Source organism: Elaeis guineensis, chromosome 14, assembly GCF_000442705.2.
Source record: "Elaeis guineensis isolate ETL-2024a chromosome 14, EG11, whole genome shotgun sequence".
Lineage (NCBI taxonomy): Eukaryota > Viridiplantae > Streptophyta > Magnoliopsida > Arecales > Arecaceae > Elaeis > Elaeis guineensis.
In genome coordinates, this window is record NC_026006.2 from 62,600,243 (window position 1) to 62,617,194 (window position 16,952).

General features: G+C 41.0%; 1 protein-coding gene across 2 annotated transcripts; it reads right to left on the reverse strand.

Annotated features, from left to right (window-relative positions):
- Nucleotides 1-6,823: 6,823 nt before the first annotated feature.
- Nucleotides 6,824-15,390, reverse strand: LOC105057241 (uncharacterized). Of its 2 annotated transcripts, none has more exons than XM_010939779.4 (11): nucleotides 15,251-15,390; nucleotides 13,514-13,771; nucleotides 13,010-13,195; nucleotides 12,774-12,885; nucleotides 12,657-12,690; nucleotides 11,498-11,532; nucleotides 11,342-11,376; nucleotides 11,105-11,257; nucleotides 8,275-10,802; nucleotides 7,324-7,410; nucleotides 6,824-7,212 (listed from the first exon to the last, which is right to left on the reverse strand). In XM_010939779.4, the coding sequence occupies exons 2-11, from the start codon at nucleotides 13,582-13,584 to the stop codon at nucleotides 7,145-7,147; spliced, it is 3,309 nt and encodes a 1,102-aa protein (XP_010938081.1). In that variant the 5' UTR covers nucleotides 13,585-13,771; nucleotides 15,251-15,390; the 3' UTR covers nucleotides 6,824-7,144. The 2 variants fall into 2 exon arrangements, with proteins under 2 accessions (XP_010938081.1, XP_010938080.1); XM_010939778.4 differs by having other exon boundaries at nucleotides 11,498-11,550.
- Nucleotides 15,391-16,952: the final 1,562 nt, after the last annotated feature.

Consider the following 16,952-nt stretch of genomic DNA (forward strand, 5'->3'; position numbering starts at 1 on the left):
CGATGTCGACGTCTCACTCTCCATCGAAGAACACGACCAGAAAGGAGGAGGCGGCGGTGGCAGCAGCTGGCAGCTCCATAATCACACTCACGAGGTTGTAGCAAACTCTGGCATGGATGCAGGGGATCGGTAGGGTGGGTGAGAGTGGTGATGGAGGCAGCTGCGGGGGTGCGGGCTACGGGTTCGTCGGGGGGCCGGAGCGTGGATCAGTGAGGGCGGCGATGGAGGCGGCCATGGAGGGCGCGGGATGCGGATTCACTGGACGATCGAAGGGTGGTGCCGAAGGTGCGACGGGCGGGGTGCCGTGGGGGTAGGATGCACGGAGCAATTGGGGGCCCCAAGGATGGGGGGAGGGGGGTCGGGGTGTGGCGTGCGAGAGAAGAAGAAAAAAATAAAAAATAAATAATAATAATAAGTATTAAATAATAATAATTTTTTTAAATAATAATAATAGTAATAATAATAATAATAATAAGTATTAAAAAATAATAATAATAATAATAATAAATTAAATCAATAGTTTAATTATTTTTAAATTTTAATATATTGAAAAAAATTAAATTTTTTAATATATGTTACGTAGATTGATTTGACTAAGGATTTAGATCACTGGTTCTACTAAATATATGTTAAAATACTGAACTAATAATTTGATTTAAGAATATTTTGAGAATTTGATGATACATTACCAGTAATCTGATTGTCATATTAAATATGTCAATCAAGATTCTCAATAATTTTACTGCAACATTATCTGTATATCCCAAACACAGTAATCAACATTACTGGTAATCCACATTACTGGTAATCTACATTACTAACAATCCAGATTACCTAGCAATGTATCAAACGCCACCTTAGGATTGTTGGTATCCAGTGGGATCAAACAAATATCACAAATATGGGCAGAGTTGAAACCGTTTTTTGATAAAAAATGTCAAACATCCCAACCGCGTGTTACTTGTGTGGCCAGCTAGGGCACACCAATGATGGTTGTCGATTTCCTCAGTCTGAGCTGAGCTCCGACGGAAGTGATTATCTGCTTCAACCAAATAATTTTGTAGTGTCTAAAAGTTCGGAATGAAAGCAGGTGGTCAAGCCAATGGCAGAAGGGAAGGAGGCCATAGAGGTTGCGAAAAATAGTGGAGTCACTACATCGAGAACCGACGGCTGGCCATGGTTGGGACCTTGGATTGTCATCACCAGGATCCGGCAGCCACGAGCTCCTAGGGCCGGATCGAAGCCGAGGAAGGGGACGAAGCTGTCCGACCCTAACTCATCTTTATCGAGGCCGAGTTCACCACAGGAGGCATCGAGTTCGACTTAGTCTCCATCTGACTCAGGCGGGTGGTAGAAACCTACTAAGGTGGCTCGGCACGGATCGCCCGAGCTTGGACGAGGCAGAGGTGAACTCAAGCAAGTGAGCTCGTCCAAGTTTGAGAGGGGAATTGGGCTAGGATTTTTGGCTCTCATGGACATTGATCCAAGTGGAGAAGAGACCGTGTTGGGCTATGATGGTAGCCCAAGCCCACGTGATAGGCAAATGATTGAGATAGGCTCCTCCAAAATGAAGCGGGCCCATAGCCTAGTGAAGGCTTCCCAAGTGGGTGGGAAGGGTGGAAGCTCGGGCTTGGATCAGGAAGCTCAATGAGACGAGGCACCTATGTCAAGCAGAGGGGATAGGAACCTTACGGCGGTGCTGGAGGAAGGCCCGATCTCGACCGGACCGATGAAGTAGGCGGTCGATGGTGACTAGGCAAGGAGGGTTACTATGGTGGTAGAGGCATCCCATGCAGACCGACCGATGAGTGTGGTGTCCGCAGACACGAGGGTGAAGAAGGCCGGGGTGATCGCTGGGGCCACCACCGGTGACGATGACGGGCCATCCCACCTAGCGGTCAAGGAGGGTGGAGTGATCGGGTTGCCCGCTCCAAGGAAAGGCTCGGCTATTGGGGATCCAAAAGGGGAGTTTGCAGAGCCGGTTGTCCTGGAGAAGGGGAAGGAGGTAGAACAGAAGGCCATGGAGGATGGTGGGCCGAGCGATGTGATGCAACTAGAGTAGGGGGTGATGGTGGCTAGGCTGAAGGCAACCTTGGGTGCTGATGAGGCTGGATTCATGGGCCTCGCTGGAAAGGGGGGACGCAGATTTGGACTGCTGCTGTGCGGGGGAAGAGAGCCGGCATCTCACCAGTGATGCTCTATGTGAAGATGCTCCTATGGAATACCCAGGGGGCTAGTAAGCCCTCCTTTATGTCTTCTTATTATCATCTGATGTATCTCCATAATCCTCAATTCTATTTGTTGTTTGAAATTCGTTTGTTAAAAAAAGGCCTTATCCATGCTAGGTACAGGCTCCCAAGAGCCTAGGGATTCTATGCAATCGAATCTCGTGGGCTATCCGAAGGTATTATTGTGACTTGGAGGAATAGAGGGGCCGATGTAGATATCTTTTATAATTGTAATTAGCATGTAGTTGTTGTGGTTTAGAAAAATAATAGTTTTCCATGGATCTTGTTGGCTATCTATGCAAGCACGATTTATCAAGAATGACGGACAGTTTGGAGTGAGGTTACAAGACTACTTGAGTAGGGCATCTCTACTGTGGTGGCTGGGGATTTTAATTATATTGACAGCGCTGAGGAGGAGGGGGGAAGGCCCTTTACTCATGGGCTAATGGACTTGGGCATCTCAGATCCTAGATTCACTTCGTGTAACATCGGCAGGGTGGGGTGAGAATCTAAGAGCATATTGATCGGGCATTCGACACATCTAACTAGGTTCAAAGGCACCCAAGTTATCAGATTTGTCATCTTCCTAAGATTGGGTCTCACCACTACCCATTACTCATATCCACTGATGCAGATTTGTCGTACCAGAGCCCATTTCAATTTGAGAAATTTTCACTCTCTTATTCTCAATCATGGGATCTTGTGTGGGACATGTGGAGACTTCTGGTGGAGAGGGATGCGATATACTGGGTTACCCAGAGGCTGGAGCTGACAAAGCGATGACTTAGACAATGGAACTGTGAGGAGATCGATGACATATTCAAGAGACTGGATGAGACTGAGGAGGCAATTATGGAGATTTAGAGAAAGAAGGATCGGATGGTGAGTTATCTGAGGCGAACCTGACAGAGTTATGGGCGAGACTTACCATGCATCATTCTTTTTTGAGCCAGCAAGAGGTGTTTTGGAGACAGAAGTCCAGAATCCAATGAATTAAAGAGGAAGATAGGAACATCAAGTTCTTCCATCAGTTGACCATTATCAGAAGACAGAGGAACCAAATTCGGATGCTGCATGAAAAGGGAGGCCATTAGATGAAGGAGGACATCAGGCAAGAAATCCTCAGTTTCTTCCAAGTGAGATGGATCGAGAAGCTTGGGGGAGTGAGTCTTCTGCCATTCTGCCTCGCACTGACCAGGTTTCTAAAATTGGATCCATTCTATTTTTTAAATCAGATTTGCATTTATTGAATTTTGATCCAATCCGATCCACTTGAATTTTTGGATTTATATGGATCTTATGCCCAATGACTAGATTTGATCCAAACACATTATATGATCCAAACCTATTATATGCTAGCATGAGCTAGACACAAATTACAGTAGGCTACCCACCTATACAATATTATCTTCTTCTCTTTCCACCCCCACAATTGAGCAGCACCTATTGGTTCAAACTGATAGAGTCTCCAACAAACATTATCTTCTTCCCTTTCTACCTCTATAAGAAATCCTTCGTATCAAACCTACACAACCTTTCCAACTCAAGAAATTTAAAGGATTAGTAGGAAATAGATATTTCACTTCCAGTTGTATCCTACGACCGACTTCCATATGTACATGAGGTACATCTTGACAGTTTCTTGAAATGTAATTGTCACATGTTGATGACCACTTCAACAATCATTATGTTACGAGTGTCATTGAATGGTAAACTGGTAAGATCAACTTCAACTCCAACTCCAATCATGAGAATCGATTAAATAGCTATAGCTAATGCCTATTGGTTAATTTGATCTATGATCCAACCCAGATCCAATCCAGATCCGAACCAAATCCATATTTGATGGATTAGGATTGGATTATATATAGTCCCGATCTAATCAAATGATTCATTAAGTTAAAAAATTTGATCATAGATCCAACTCAACCTGATCTTCTAGTGGGTTGGGTCTGGATCAAATATCAAGACTCGATCAAAGAACTGGATCAGATCGATGTCACTCATGTTCTGATCCGACTCGATCCATTTGCAACCCTGATCATGGTTGGACAGATGAAGCAAGTACTTTCCTAATTGATCAGTCTGAAGTAGGGCATCTTTGTTAGAGGCCGTAGTATTTTTGACAAATGATGATTGCACAAGAGTTCATGCATGACCTACCGAGAGTCTCGATTAGTCACTCTCTTATAGCAATCAAGTTAAATATGGAGAGGGTATATGATCGGATTACCTGGAAGCTCCTGGGGAACACCCTGGAGAGATAATTGGCTTTCATGGACATTGGATTAGATGGATCATGATGTGTGTCAATTTGCCCTCCTTTGCGATTCTCATCAACGGCACCCCACTAACTATTTTCAATCTATGGTAGGCCTCCATCAAGGTTGTCCCTTATCTGTTTATCCTCTATGTTGACACCATGGAGCGGGTTCTAAATCCCTATGAGCCTGCATTGGGGGCCAGGCCGATTTTGCATCTTTTATTTGTAAATGATTTCCTTTTGATGGGTCGAGCAACTTTTCAGAATACCGTCAGCTTCAGGAGGATATTGGGTAATTATTGCAGTCTCTAGGCAGAAGGTGAACTTACTGAAATCTGCTTTGTACTTTAGCTCGAAGACCAAAGGTCAAGTGAGATAGATGATCAAAGAATGGCTTGGGATAGTGGAGCAGATAGGAATATGCCACTACCTCGAGGTTCCTATCACTGGACGTAGACCCCAGAGGTTGAACGGGTTGGAGGAGGCAGTTTGGAGACAACTAGAGGATTGGCAGGCTAGTTGTCTATCCATAATGGGCATGATCATCTTGGTGAGATCTATGCTTAGCTTAATGTCGATCTATATGATGTTTCACACCATCTTGCCGAAAACCCTTATGTTGAAGATGGAGCAGCTTTTCAGAAGCTTCGTCTAGGGTTCTCATCGTTGAGGGGCAAATGTTCATCTTAGCCTGCGAGGTGGTCTGTCCATCGATCAGAGATGGAGGTCTTGGCATTCAATCTATGATGATGAGGTGTGAGGCTCTAATAGCCAGACATGCTACTAGATTAATACTCTATTCAGATTGTCTCTGGTGTGTGATAGTGAGGGCCAAGTATGGCTTGTAAAACATTGGCACTAACATCCAGTCTACCCGACAGAGCTCCTTTCTTTGGAAGGAGATTTACTCTCGTTCTCACATCCTCTTAGGCCAAATCAAATGAGTGATGGGTGATGGATAGTCCATTGATCTCTTGCAGGACTTGTGAATCATTGAACTCCCATGGAGCAGGTGGTCTACTTTTGTGAGCATGGAGATGGGGGAATCTATACATGTATGTGACTTGTTTTAACCCGAGGGGGAGGGGTGGAACACCGATCTAGTGTTACACTTATTCGACGCTGACCTAGCGGAGAGGATTTTTATCTATTGTGGTGCCCATGAATGCTAGCCTGGATGTGATAATGTAGAGGTTGGCCTGCATGCTGAGAGTTGTGACCAGAGATCTGTATGAGTTCAGAGAGCTTTTGATCAAGAGGCTTGAGAGGGCCTAGCTTTGGAGGTTGCAGATACATCCGAAGGTCATAATGTTCCTTTAGAAGGTGGCATAGCATCGCTTTCCCACCACTACCATTTTGAGTGCCAGAGGAGGCATGGATATTATGCTGATATACCCTTATTGTGGCAGGAAAGAGGAGACTATGGACCATATCCTTTTCAATTGTTCCAAAACTCAAAACGCATCAGGTATGGGAGATTGCAAGTCTTTCTGATGGCCCTAGTCCCAATGGAGCCGACCCAGCTTTCTTGGAGGTTCTTAAGAGGATTAAGGAGGCTGACTCGCCTAGAGCCACGGGGATCCTAGCCATTTATATAACTTATCATATTTGACTGACCAAGAATAGAAAAGTCTTCAAGGCAATGTGACAGACAACGAGATCTTGGAGAGAGCGACGATTCAAGCTACGAAGGTCATGAGCTATTCATCGCATGATTCGACCTTAACTATCTGGGGCTCTCAGATTGCTTCAGCAGCAACTCAAATGGTGTTCATTACTTGAGAGCTCCCACCTCCTGAATTTCTCAAGATCAATTTTGATAGCAAGATCCGAGACAACAAAAGAGATGCAAGCTTTATGATCCGCAAACCCAATTCGAGATTCATAGCTGCTAACGGACACCATCTTATTGGGAGCACGATTCCATCAATGAAGCTACAAGTAGTTTGGGGCTGTACTTTTTTTATCAGATTGTGACTCAAAGCTAAGAGATTGTGACTCAAAGCTAAGAGACAAGTAGTGGAAGGAGATTCTACTATCATGATTGCTTGACTTTGATAATATTTGCCCCCAGACGAATGCGTATCCTATTCTTCACGATACGATGCTTGATGAGAAATTGCATTTCCTCCGACCTTCACCTCATCTATCACGAGGCCAAAATTGCTATGCTACCGACCGAATGGCCTCTTATTTGGCTAGACATACTGGATAGACAATATGAACTGATGTGGAGGACATCTTGTGAGGATTTTAGGAGACTCTTTCGTCTAACTTTCTTTGATGTATTCGTACCTGAGCTGCATGAGAATCCGTTCTATCAAAAATAAAATAAAATAAAATAAGCTAACAGCTACTCATTTATGGTGCGTACTGACACTCCAGACATGTATTCTCTGGACGTGTTAAATTGCCCTTACATGAAACATGTTAATGTTCTGAAGAAAATCACTGAGATAGTTATTACATTTACAGGTAAAACATAACAATATAAGCAGGGATTATAAACAAAATAATAACAACAGCCCAAACACAAGAAAAACTGGATGTGGAAAGGAAACATTTCCTCAAAGCAGACCTGGCGTCTACACCTGGTTGAGGGGAATTGTTGACGGCAACCGATCTCCACCATGACTTGGAACGATGCTGGGTATTACCGAGGCTTTGTCTCACTTGATTTGCTGCTCCTAAACGTTGACAGAGAGAAGAATGACCTAGAAGCTGCAAGTAAAGATGGTGGGGAATTACATACAAGAATGAAAAGCTGAAAAGCTGCGCCCAACATTAATATGAATAAGAATACTTGCACAGGTCCATTGCAACACAACTTACCCTTGGTTGAGGTCGCTGCCACTGGAACATGCCCTTCGCGTGACTCGTCAGATCTCAGAGACGTGAAACTACTTCTACTTGATTGAGCTGATGGAACCATTATCCAAGCATTAAAAGCAATAAATGAAATAGACTAACAAATGGTTAGCATATAATTAGTTCAATATGTTTCTTGATTCATGGTTCACATGAATGAAATTATTCCACTCAAACCTATTTTAGCTCAAGGCGCCACCTTAAGAAGGATGCACATTGTTGGTTGGCAACAAATTGCCTCTCTTGCAAGTTGAGCTAACTAGCTGACTTTAATAGATCGGGATAATCAATTTGGAATACCAAAAACATGTATACGTTTATATTATTCATCTGATATGGGCATTGGATATGGGGAATGTAGCTAACACTTCAAGGAAAATCTCTACGATCATAAGATAAATAACTTTAACCGCCCATCCACGAGCCCCTGAGCCACCTATCCATAACCATGAGTTATACGTGGTACAATTCATCCTTCAACAAAAGCACCCCTTGCGTCAGTTCCCATCTTCAAGAGAAGATTGAGGTTGTAAGCAAAACAGGGAACAACTTGAAGAAAGAAAAAAAGGAGAGAGGAGTGGGTGATACAAAAATAGGAGCACACTTTTCAATATTAGTTCCCTGAAACAGAAAAGCTCAGATTAGATGCGATCATGGCCATCCGTTTTTCTTGTTAGGTGGATCACAAATGCTCAACACTATTTTATGCATGGAAAATATGACCTCAGTGCATTCTGACCAGTAAGCAGTTAATTGTTTTAAAGAAAAGAATATTATATTATCTGGTTTTTGTTGGAGAATAGGATAACACTATTGGGGTCTCAGTATCTTACTCTTCTTAGAGACAAGTCTATAATTGGTACTTTATAATATTAAAATAAAGTGCTGATATTTTTTATGGAAATCAAAGTATACCTGATAAGATGTCATGCATCCCAAGGAAGTCTGTAGCCCTTCTGCAAGAATTCCCACCATCAAGGCTTTCACCTAACATAATGGTCTTCTGCTGGCCATATCCCTTACCAATGCCAGCTTTCCTCGATAGGGAATCCAAATTCTTCTTGTTTGCAGCTTTACATTCTTCTGGATCATCCTCTCCTTCAGAGAAGACTGATGGGCTCGCCCAACCAGTCGCATTTGCTTCTTTACTCTTTCGAGCAAATTTTAAGAGCCTTTTCAACCCCTTGGGAGCATCCTTCTGATAGATGAAGGCTGGAGGGTTCTCAGCATTTCCCCATTCAATGATGTCTGGTTCACTGCAGTCAGCTTGCAGCATTTGTGACAGCGAATGATGGATCCGGGGGCTTGATGATGTTGCTGGTGCAATCCCAGGCGAGATGCTGATTTCTGACATGCCATTGTCACATTTAGCAGAAACTTCCTGATGCTCTACTTCCACCCATGCAGCTGATGAGATGCCCAAATCCTCATCAGGTTGAATCTCAGGAGCAGGAGGTTCCACCCGGTTCTGGAAGCCATTGTCTAATACAGCTAATATATGGTTCGAGTTTTCTGTTTTTTCAAGAATCAAATCATTATCTAGTGAATTTTCTAGACTTGCATCAACATGATTTGTTGGTTGGACGAGATCAACCTCTAGTACCTTAGTGGTTGACTCATCTGTCACAGGAACAGACTCCTTTTCTTCAGTTTGAGCAAGATTTCCACTGTTTTTTACGGAATCATCTGATAAAGAAACTTTAGTTTTGACCATCGCAGAGCCAGTACCAGGGCCTATTCCAGTTCCTTTTCTCGAGAAGGCTTTTGACTCCAGCGGTACTACACTACTCTTCTTTGTGACCTTGTTGTAGAAATTTGGTTTGGCTGATATAGCACGGGAGACATCTCCAGTTGCTCCTGGACTCTTGGTTTTCGCAACTTTGCTAGTTTTTGTCATTACTTTCTTCTGCTCTTCTCGACTTCTCAAAATTGGTTTGGCATCAGCTGGGGATCCCTTCCTGCCTTTCTGTACCGGTCTTTCTGTTCTGGGGCTAGGTTGAGCCCGTAAAGGTGTTGACTGGGGCTTTCTGTGGTTTGGTGTGGTATTGCTTGGAGCCATCCTAGGAGAGGTTTTAGTTGGTTGTGATCCATTAGCCTTCAGTGAAGATCCGGACGACCATGAGTTACGTGAAGTTGGCAAGGGCGATGATTTTGGTGAAGCTTTTCTTGGACATGCTGTTTTTGAAACATCCTTTTTGACTAACACAGGTGGAGACAAATTTCTTCGTGGCCTTTGAGAATTACTTATTGAATTATGTTTCCCTATGATGCCCCCAGCTTTTGAGGCTGTCACTGCTTTGCTCTGTTCAAGGTTTTCCTGCATCACTTCAAGTTGGCCTTCCTTTGCTGCACCCTTTCCAGCATTCTCAGCTCGAAGTTTTTCATCTCTTTTCTCCTTGTACTGACTATACAAGCCCCCTTTCTGCTCGGAGGCGACATCCTGGTATGCAACTGTAGAGGTAGTAGTCTCGTGGTATCTTCCAGGCTTGCTCTCCATCATTTTCATCAACATCTGATTAAGCTCTGCTTCTTCATGTTGATTCTGTTCAGCAGAGGCCGCTGCTTGGTCACTAATTTCCTCAGCTTGGGCTTTTACTAAATCAGAAGGATTATTCTTTGGAGGGGAAGCCATCTTCACCACTTCTGATGGTTCCCTATTCTGAGTGTTTTCATCTGGATTCAAGCTTCCTGGGAAATTGGACTCCACCTTCACTTCAGTCAAGTTCTTTTCCTCTGCCTCAGGGGCTAAATCAATGGAAGTGTTAAGGGATCCATTGTTTGTGGCACTTTGCTGTGAGCTATGGTCAAAAGAATCGCCCGTACCTGCACTCCATCTTCTTAATACAGATTTATTGGTACTAATAGATACTCCTGAAGCTCTCCTTTGAATATCCAAATTCTGCCCTTTTTGTTTGCTCTCAAAGAGATTGATAGCATCTTGTACACTCATCCTTCTTACTGTGTTGTCAGATTTCTTCTGTGGTTGGTCAGATTCATCTCCACTGTTGTTCCTATCAGCATCCCGGTTAAATGGAATTCTTTCCCTGACAGGAAAGTAATTAAGACTCTTGATAGTAAGTGCAGTAGACCTTCGAGATCCAGATCTTCCTATTTGGATTCGTCGCATGGGGGAAGCAGACCTCCTAGGTGATGCAGATCTTGTAAGAGGCCTGCTTCTTTCAACACAAGTCCGATCTTCATCACTCGAGTCAGAGGATTCCTCACTTTCTGTTGAGCTTTGACGCTCAACTTGTGCAAGTTTTGCTGGTGAGGAACCATCGCTGAAAGGTTTTGCCATATCAATTTGTTGGTTTGGCTGACAAATCGCTTCAGCAGTATCTTCACAGTTGTTCCTTCTATCTTCTGAATGCGTTGTCTGTTCAACTGTCGGTTCTGCCAGTTGGTCCTTTGGAACAATAGCCAAATACTTCACCAATGAATTCCTGATTACCATAGAAATAAAGGGATGAACTTGGCAAACCCCCAAAAAATAAGTTTAAGAACAGCAACAAAAAGTTACGAGGGACAAAATATGATATTATGGACCCAAAAGTGGGGGCAGCGTTTTAAAATTAGAGAAGAGGCCAAAAATATTAAAAATATTTTTGTCAAACTTTGAAACTGCAAGCAAGAGAGTGAAAAAAATTGAGGAATAGACAGCCTGGTCATCAGCTATATGCCAAACTGGTTAAACTTTTATTAACAGACTCTGATAAACTTATGCACCAAATTCATGACAACATACCTCAAATCTACTGCTTGAAAATGGCGAGCAAATGCCTCTAGATCAGAAATCTGTTTACTGGACAAAGTGGTGCCTGCAGCTCGGTCAAAAGAGGCTGCCAGCTCTTCTTTTAGTACTGTGAACCTTAAGTCAATTGCTCGCAGCAGGTCATTCCTGGCAGTATGCATCTTAGTAGTTGAGTTATGATTAGGCCAAGAACAGCATCCAACAGGAAGTAGGAAAAACCAGAGATCTTACTTTGTAGCATCTGATGACATTGTTTCAACATTTATCTGTGGATGGATTCAAAATAAGCTTTTAGTAGTAACCTAATGCTAACTTTCTGTGTAAAATGCTGAAATAGCACAAACATTAACGACACCCATAAAAGGCAACACGGGGAAAGGCGATTACTTTCTGTGTTAGCCCCACCTCATTCAAGCAGCCATCTGTCAGGACAGAAGAAACTGGCATTTTGAGAAATAAAATGAAAACATAGTAAACATGATCCAAAGCACAAGAAAAGGGAATGCAGACAGAAGAAACATAACAAACAAAGTATCTCATCATGCTAAAATTATACGCCCAATTAATTCATTGAATGTTTTTATAATATGTAGCAATATGCAGATAGCTCTCATGTAAGCAGTATCATACATAAATTTCTGCAGTTCAACCATCAACTGAAGTCAAAGCATGAATATAAAATAAAGGTGGGGAAGGCAAATATGTAAAACTTTGGATAATCATTAGGGGAAAAATGGAAGCATGCAGTTACCCACTCAATGTTGATGACAACTAGAGGAATATTTTCTGCTTTTTTTTTTTAACAGATGAATGGCAGTTTAAAATGCACCAAATGTTTCAAAGAGAAGGTAAAAATACCGAACTTGGATTTAATCTGTCAACAATTTTGATAAAGTTTTCGGTGGAAAGGGCAATGAAGATTAAATAGGATCAAAATTAAATGAGATGGCTCAAGCTTAATCAAGCTGAGCTCAACGAAGACAAGCCTTGCTCTAGTTCAGCTGATTTGCTAATCAAGTGAGCCAGGAACCAAACAAGCAGGGTCATGAAAAGCTTGCTCTGATCATCCAATAGGACACATTGATATGTTTTTTTTTATTTTTAATTCTCAGTCGAATGTATCCTATTGGTTGTCTCAATAATTTTCATCCTACTTACACTAATGAGGTGCTTGGAACTACCCAAGACCTTCTATCTAAATAATTCTCTTGCCAGGGGGATGTAAAGCTAAGGCAGTTTTTGTTGTCTCAAAGGATCCTTCTTCTTCTCTTTTTTATTTTTTTGGCTCTGAAACAAACAAGACATGCAATGATGCAAAAGAAAACCAGAAAAAAAAAATAGTTCATGCATGTTTATGGAAAACAACCAAGCTTTGCAAATGATACAGGTAGATGAAAGTAGCAGAGTTCCAAATATAAAATAGCTTTTGGAAACCAGTGCGTATGGTTGGTTAAATTTATCAAGCCATGCAATCATACAGTATCACAGTTTTATATATGTTGACAGTGTAACCAAAATTAGTTCAAAGAGGCCCTTCAGAAGATACCTGCTGTTTGACTTCCAGGATGATCTGGATGATCCTGATAAAGGGGTGTATATTAGAGCTTCGCCGATCGATATTTGGAAAAGGGAGGGAGGGGGGTGGTGGAGGGAATAACATTACCTTAACATATAGAGAAAGATGAAATCTTCTGGTATCCTCCAACTGTGACATCTCATTTTCAATTGCATTGACAGATTTTAACACATCAGGCGAATTGACAATATGCAAGAATCTGAACAACAAAATTGTTGATAATCAGCATGACTACAATAGACATGCATCCATATGTGTGTGTGTGTGTGTGCGTGTGTATTATAAATATATACGTATAAAATCTCAATCATTAATATAAATACCTTCCTAGAGTGGACTTGGTGAACCAGGATGAGTCCTCGAGGCTTTCGACTAGTTGTAGCTGGAAGCTTTGACTGGATAACTTATATTGACATCTTTTTGCTTCTGGTAAGTGCAATGCTAGCTGATCCAAAGCACCAGAAGCTAGCCTTTCTGTTTTGCCCTCGCTGCAAACAAATGCCTCATATCTGCAGTTTGGAGTTAAAAAGAAAAAAGAATGAAATACTACATAAGGAAACTCCTAATCCATGTAAATATAAGGTGATAGAAAGACCAAAGGTAAATCGTTAAAATGACGGTAATTTCTTAATATAATCTCAGACTTAGCCACATTTTCTTGGTGATAGTCATCAAAAACTTGCTTGCAACAAAACTCAAACTCTTGTTCATGCGATCTGTATGTACATGCCTTTTTCTGCTAATTAGTTAAATTCAATTAAGAAATGAAAGAAAGGTAAATATGATAAACAGGAAGTATATGGGAAATATGGTTGGCCATGTATCACCTGTTTTGGTTTGATGATATCTGGAAGGCAGCGTAATCCAGCACTCTGTTTGCAGTTATCTCTCCCTCCATCTTGTTGTGTCACTCTAAGAACAATTAATTCTGAGGTCATCAATATTTGGCACTCTTCCCTTGGTGTCCTCAAGGGTTTCCATTTCAGAGAATGACTTCATGAACAGCAGATATGTGCCTATCTCCAGCAAGCTTCCAGTAAGGACGGGCAAAACTGTGAGCATCAACAGCATAAGCTGCAATAAATCTGCAGTGACCCGCCAGTAGTAATGAGCATTTGTCAGATCTCATACGGCGAAAGAAAACTTCAGATAGATGCAAGGAGGTTTGGAAATAAAAATGCTTCTAAAAAACAAGTAATTTTCCTTATCAAAAAAAAAAAAACGTATTTTATGCTGACATATTTAAATCATTCAAAAGTCTAATATGCTATCCCCAGTTTATTCAATGTCTGAGCAGAACTAGCACAGCCAAATAAAAAGGAAATCCCTCCTACTCTTACCATCAATGTTACATCGTCCAAGTGAATACTTTCAAAAAACTGTATGTGTATAAAAAAAGACTTTCACCGTAAACGGTTAAATAGTGTTATATCCCGTTGTGAGAGAGAGATTAAAACACATTGCCTTAAATGCTGTAATTTAAGACAAGCATTAATGCCGTCAAATATGCGTTAAGTTAGAATAATCTTCTTCAAGAACTGCAATTTGGAAGGAAAGATTATACACATACATACATATATACTATCATTTTTAGCAACCTTGCAAAAATGAAGCTTGGTACCATCATTTCTAGTTCAAGTTTATCATCCAAGGATATAAGAGAAAGAAGGAAATTCAGTTCCACAAAAATCACAAATCAGGCTCATTTGGAGAAAGAAGAAGAAGAAGAAGATTCTTCATTAGCACCGCAAACAAAATCTCTCCTTTCAGGTCAAACCAATCACAAAAGAAGGTGCTCTGGAACATCTTCATTAGCTCCAATAAATCAAGAACCCCAAATCAAACTACTTTACGAAGATTTCTCTAAATTATAAAGAAAAGCCATATCCGATCTTAGGTCTAGCAAATGAAACATCATTTCAAAACAACACGGTTCAATAAAAGTTGAAGAATTAGTCCCTAACAAACAAACCAAACGCTGGAGCGAAGCTTCAGACCTCCCACATTTCGAGCCATATTACGTCTTCACTACGGCACACAATTTGAAAAGTAAACAGCTAAAATCAACGAACCACACATCTCAAGCTCCCGCAACACGAAAATCCTTCAAAGCACCATTATTCAAACCCAAATCTACCACCAAAACACAGCCGTAGAATAAGTAAAAATTCAAACTTTTATCCCAAAAAACAACGTACAAGTCGAAGTTCGGAACAAGCTCCAAGAAACCTATCCTTCCAAAATCCCCAGACATCAAGCTCACAGCTCTTATCCACAGCAAACAACCCACCAATCTCCAACTTCTTGAACCATCTGCACGCGAATCTCCCCCAAGATCACACTCAAAACAAGCATATTATCCAAAAGAACCCAACAAAAGCAAAGAAAACCCCCAGATCCGACATGCATTGCCCGATTGGGACCTGAACTCAGAACCATGATCAAATCTATACTCGGAAAGCGTGCCCCCTTGTTCTCCACTCTAATTCCCACGATCTCGAAGAAAAGAAAAAACAAGCAAACGACATCACAAAACCCCGGAAAACGAGCAACGTGAAGATTACCAGATCTAATCCGAGAAGAAGCCCTAGCAACAGCTCCGCATCTGCATCTCCGAAGGAATAAAATAAGCCGCTGTCGGGCGAAAAAACAAAGCGAGAGAACGTTGGATATAAAAGAGGCGAGTAAAGAGAGGAGTACGAGCGAGAGTACGTCGGGAGAGAGGGCCGGATGACGCTTTTGCTACTGTATCTTGTAAAATTTACGGGGATGCCACTGAGCGTAGCGCTAACGTTTTTTAAAATCTCCAGCGCTATGTCGGTGGGCCTGTTCTTTTGGTTGACGAAAATGCCCCTGGAGGAGATTCTTTTGTTTCTTTACCGAAACGTCCCCGTTACGTGAGGACAACTGTTGCGAAGGATGCCGTGGAGAGAGCAGACCGCGTGGTGGCCCGCAGCTGCTTTAGAAAACGACCGGAGCCTGCGCAAAGGACACCAAAAGAAACAAGGGAAATATCAGGGATATGATCAGTTATTGATTGAAGCATAACATCATAGGTTTGGCTGCTGAATATGGGTGTCATGAAGCCCAAGGTTTATATATATATATATATATAGAGAGAGAGAGAGAGAGAGAGAGAGAGAGAGACCATTTACACTATAATTATCCATGCCTAGATTTTGAAAATGCATTGAATCATTTTTTTTAAGGGTTGACCATGTATCGTTTTGGAATATGTAGATCGAGTTTTGAATTTTAATCTGCTTTTGCCTTGGAAATGCATGTAGTTAATTAAGAAACAAATTTAAATGTGTTAGTATCAATCTTTGAATCAGCACAACGAATTATTCTTTAAAAAAAGGTAAATAAATAAACTAAGTTCATGGATCATTATAAAGATGCTTGGTAACTAATATTGCATGAAAAATATTAGTTATAAATATAATTTCAGCATTTTGCTTATTTATTATAAAAATTCTCAATACAGTCATGCTAATTAAATTTAGTACATATATATTTAGTATATGGTATGTGCATAGCCAAGCAGATGCACATGAATCCTTGTATCAATATTTTATTGGGCACAGTTAGTTGAGCTAGTCAATAAAGCAAAGAATCATCTCGATTATTTGGGATATATTTTATTCTTCATTTTCATAATTGCTTCTATCATAGGGACATCATTTAGCAACACTATCATTTTCAAACCCCAATTCATAGCTTATGTTACACTGCTTTATTCACCTACCCTTGGGTTATTTTCAACTATTTCCTATTTTTTCTATAAAAAGTAGTTGCCCTCATTGTAAAACACAAACTATGGTCAAGGAGGAAAAATGAATTTGATTTGTGATATTCAATGAAAACTCATATTTTTATTTTTGATCTATCCACAGCATCCTCTTTCAGTGAAGCATCATATTTTTTCTTGATATTTATGTTGCTAAACTTGATATGCAATATGCTTTATTCGCACAATAAACCTATATATATAGATAAGATGAATCATCTCAAAGTAAAATAATCTGAAATAAAAGGAACTATGATCTATTCTTGATATATATATATTATTTTATTCACCGACAATTTTATATAAAGTGCATCCAACAAGTCTAGAGATCAACCACTTAGAAGTTTAATATGTTCGATCTTTTTTCTTCTGCCCTCAAAATATTGATTTAAGAAATTTTCTCATCCTTTGCACTAGCTCATTTCTTGTACGACCTTATTTTACCGTAAAGATATAAGTTTCAATAAAGACGTAAA